The sequence below is a fragment of the Galeopterus variegatus genome, unplaced genomic scaffold (genome assembly GCF_000696425.1).
Source record: "Galeopterus variegatus unplaced genomic scaffold, G_variegatus-3.0.2 Scaffold11559, whole genome shotgun sequence".
Lineage (NCBI taxonomy): Eukaryota > Metazoa > Chordata > Mammalia > Dermoptera > Cynocephalidae > Galeopterus > Galeopterus variegatus.
The window spans coordinates 15,463-16,069 of NW_007737670.1; the positions used below are offsets into that span (position 1 = coordinate 15,463).

Genomic DNA, 607 nt, shown 5'->3' on the forward strand with positions numbered 1-607 from the left:
GGAGGAATCCAGTTTGACTGAGGAGACAGCATGTGAAGAGGACACAGCAGAGATACATGTCTCGGAGGATAGTAGAAAGTCCCAAGCTGCCAGCAAATGTTAGTTTACTGATAAATGCTACTAAATGTGGAGCTTCACTTCCGCGGGGTCTTTGTCTGAAGATAGCGTCACAGATGGTCATTAGCCTGCTGTGTACTTTTGAGGAAAATTTGGGAATCAGGCGAGGGGAATGGACTAAGTGAAGAGTAACAATGACAATATTCATCATCATCACATTGTAGCTTTTCTTTATGGAGCACCTACTTTTTGCCAGGAGCTTTGTAAAATCACTGATCTGTTTGGCAAATACTTATTAAGCGCCACCCTGTCTCAGGTGCTGGAAATATGAAGGTGGGTAAGACACAGTTTTCACCTCCAGTTGTCCACAGTCTGGTGAAAGAGAAGGACAGAGAAGAGCACCTAGCACTATGAGAGTGTGAAGAAGGGGCACAGAGGGCAGAGAGGGGGTCGGGGGAGCACCCATGTAACCCCATTGCACAGATGAGGAAACGGAGACTCAAGGATTAAATGAATTCATCATGTTTATATGGAGTAATTTCCAGGGCTA

The 607-nt window shown here is 45.3% G+C and overlaps 1 protein-coding gene across 1 annotated transcript in view; it reads right to left on the bottom strand.

Annotated features, from left to right (window-relative positions):
- LOC103610677 (low affinity immunoglobulin gamma Fc region receptor II-b-like) overlaps positions 1-523 on the bottom strand; it is a 9,979-nt gene extending 9,456 nt beyond the window's left edge. The window contains exon 1 of the mRNA XM_008594790.1: positions 491-523. Coding sequence (XP_008593012.1) covers positions 491-523 — 33 coding nt within the window. The remainder of the gene's footprint in view (positions 1-490) is intronic.
- Between the last annotated feature and the right edge of the window lie 84 nt (positions 524-607).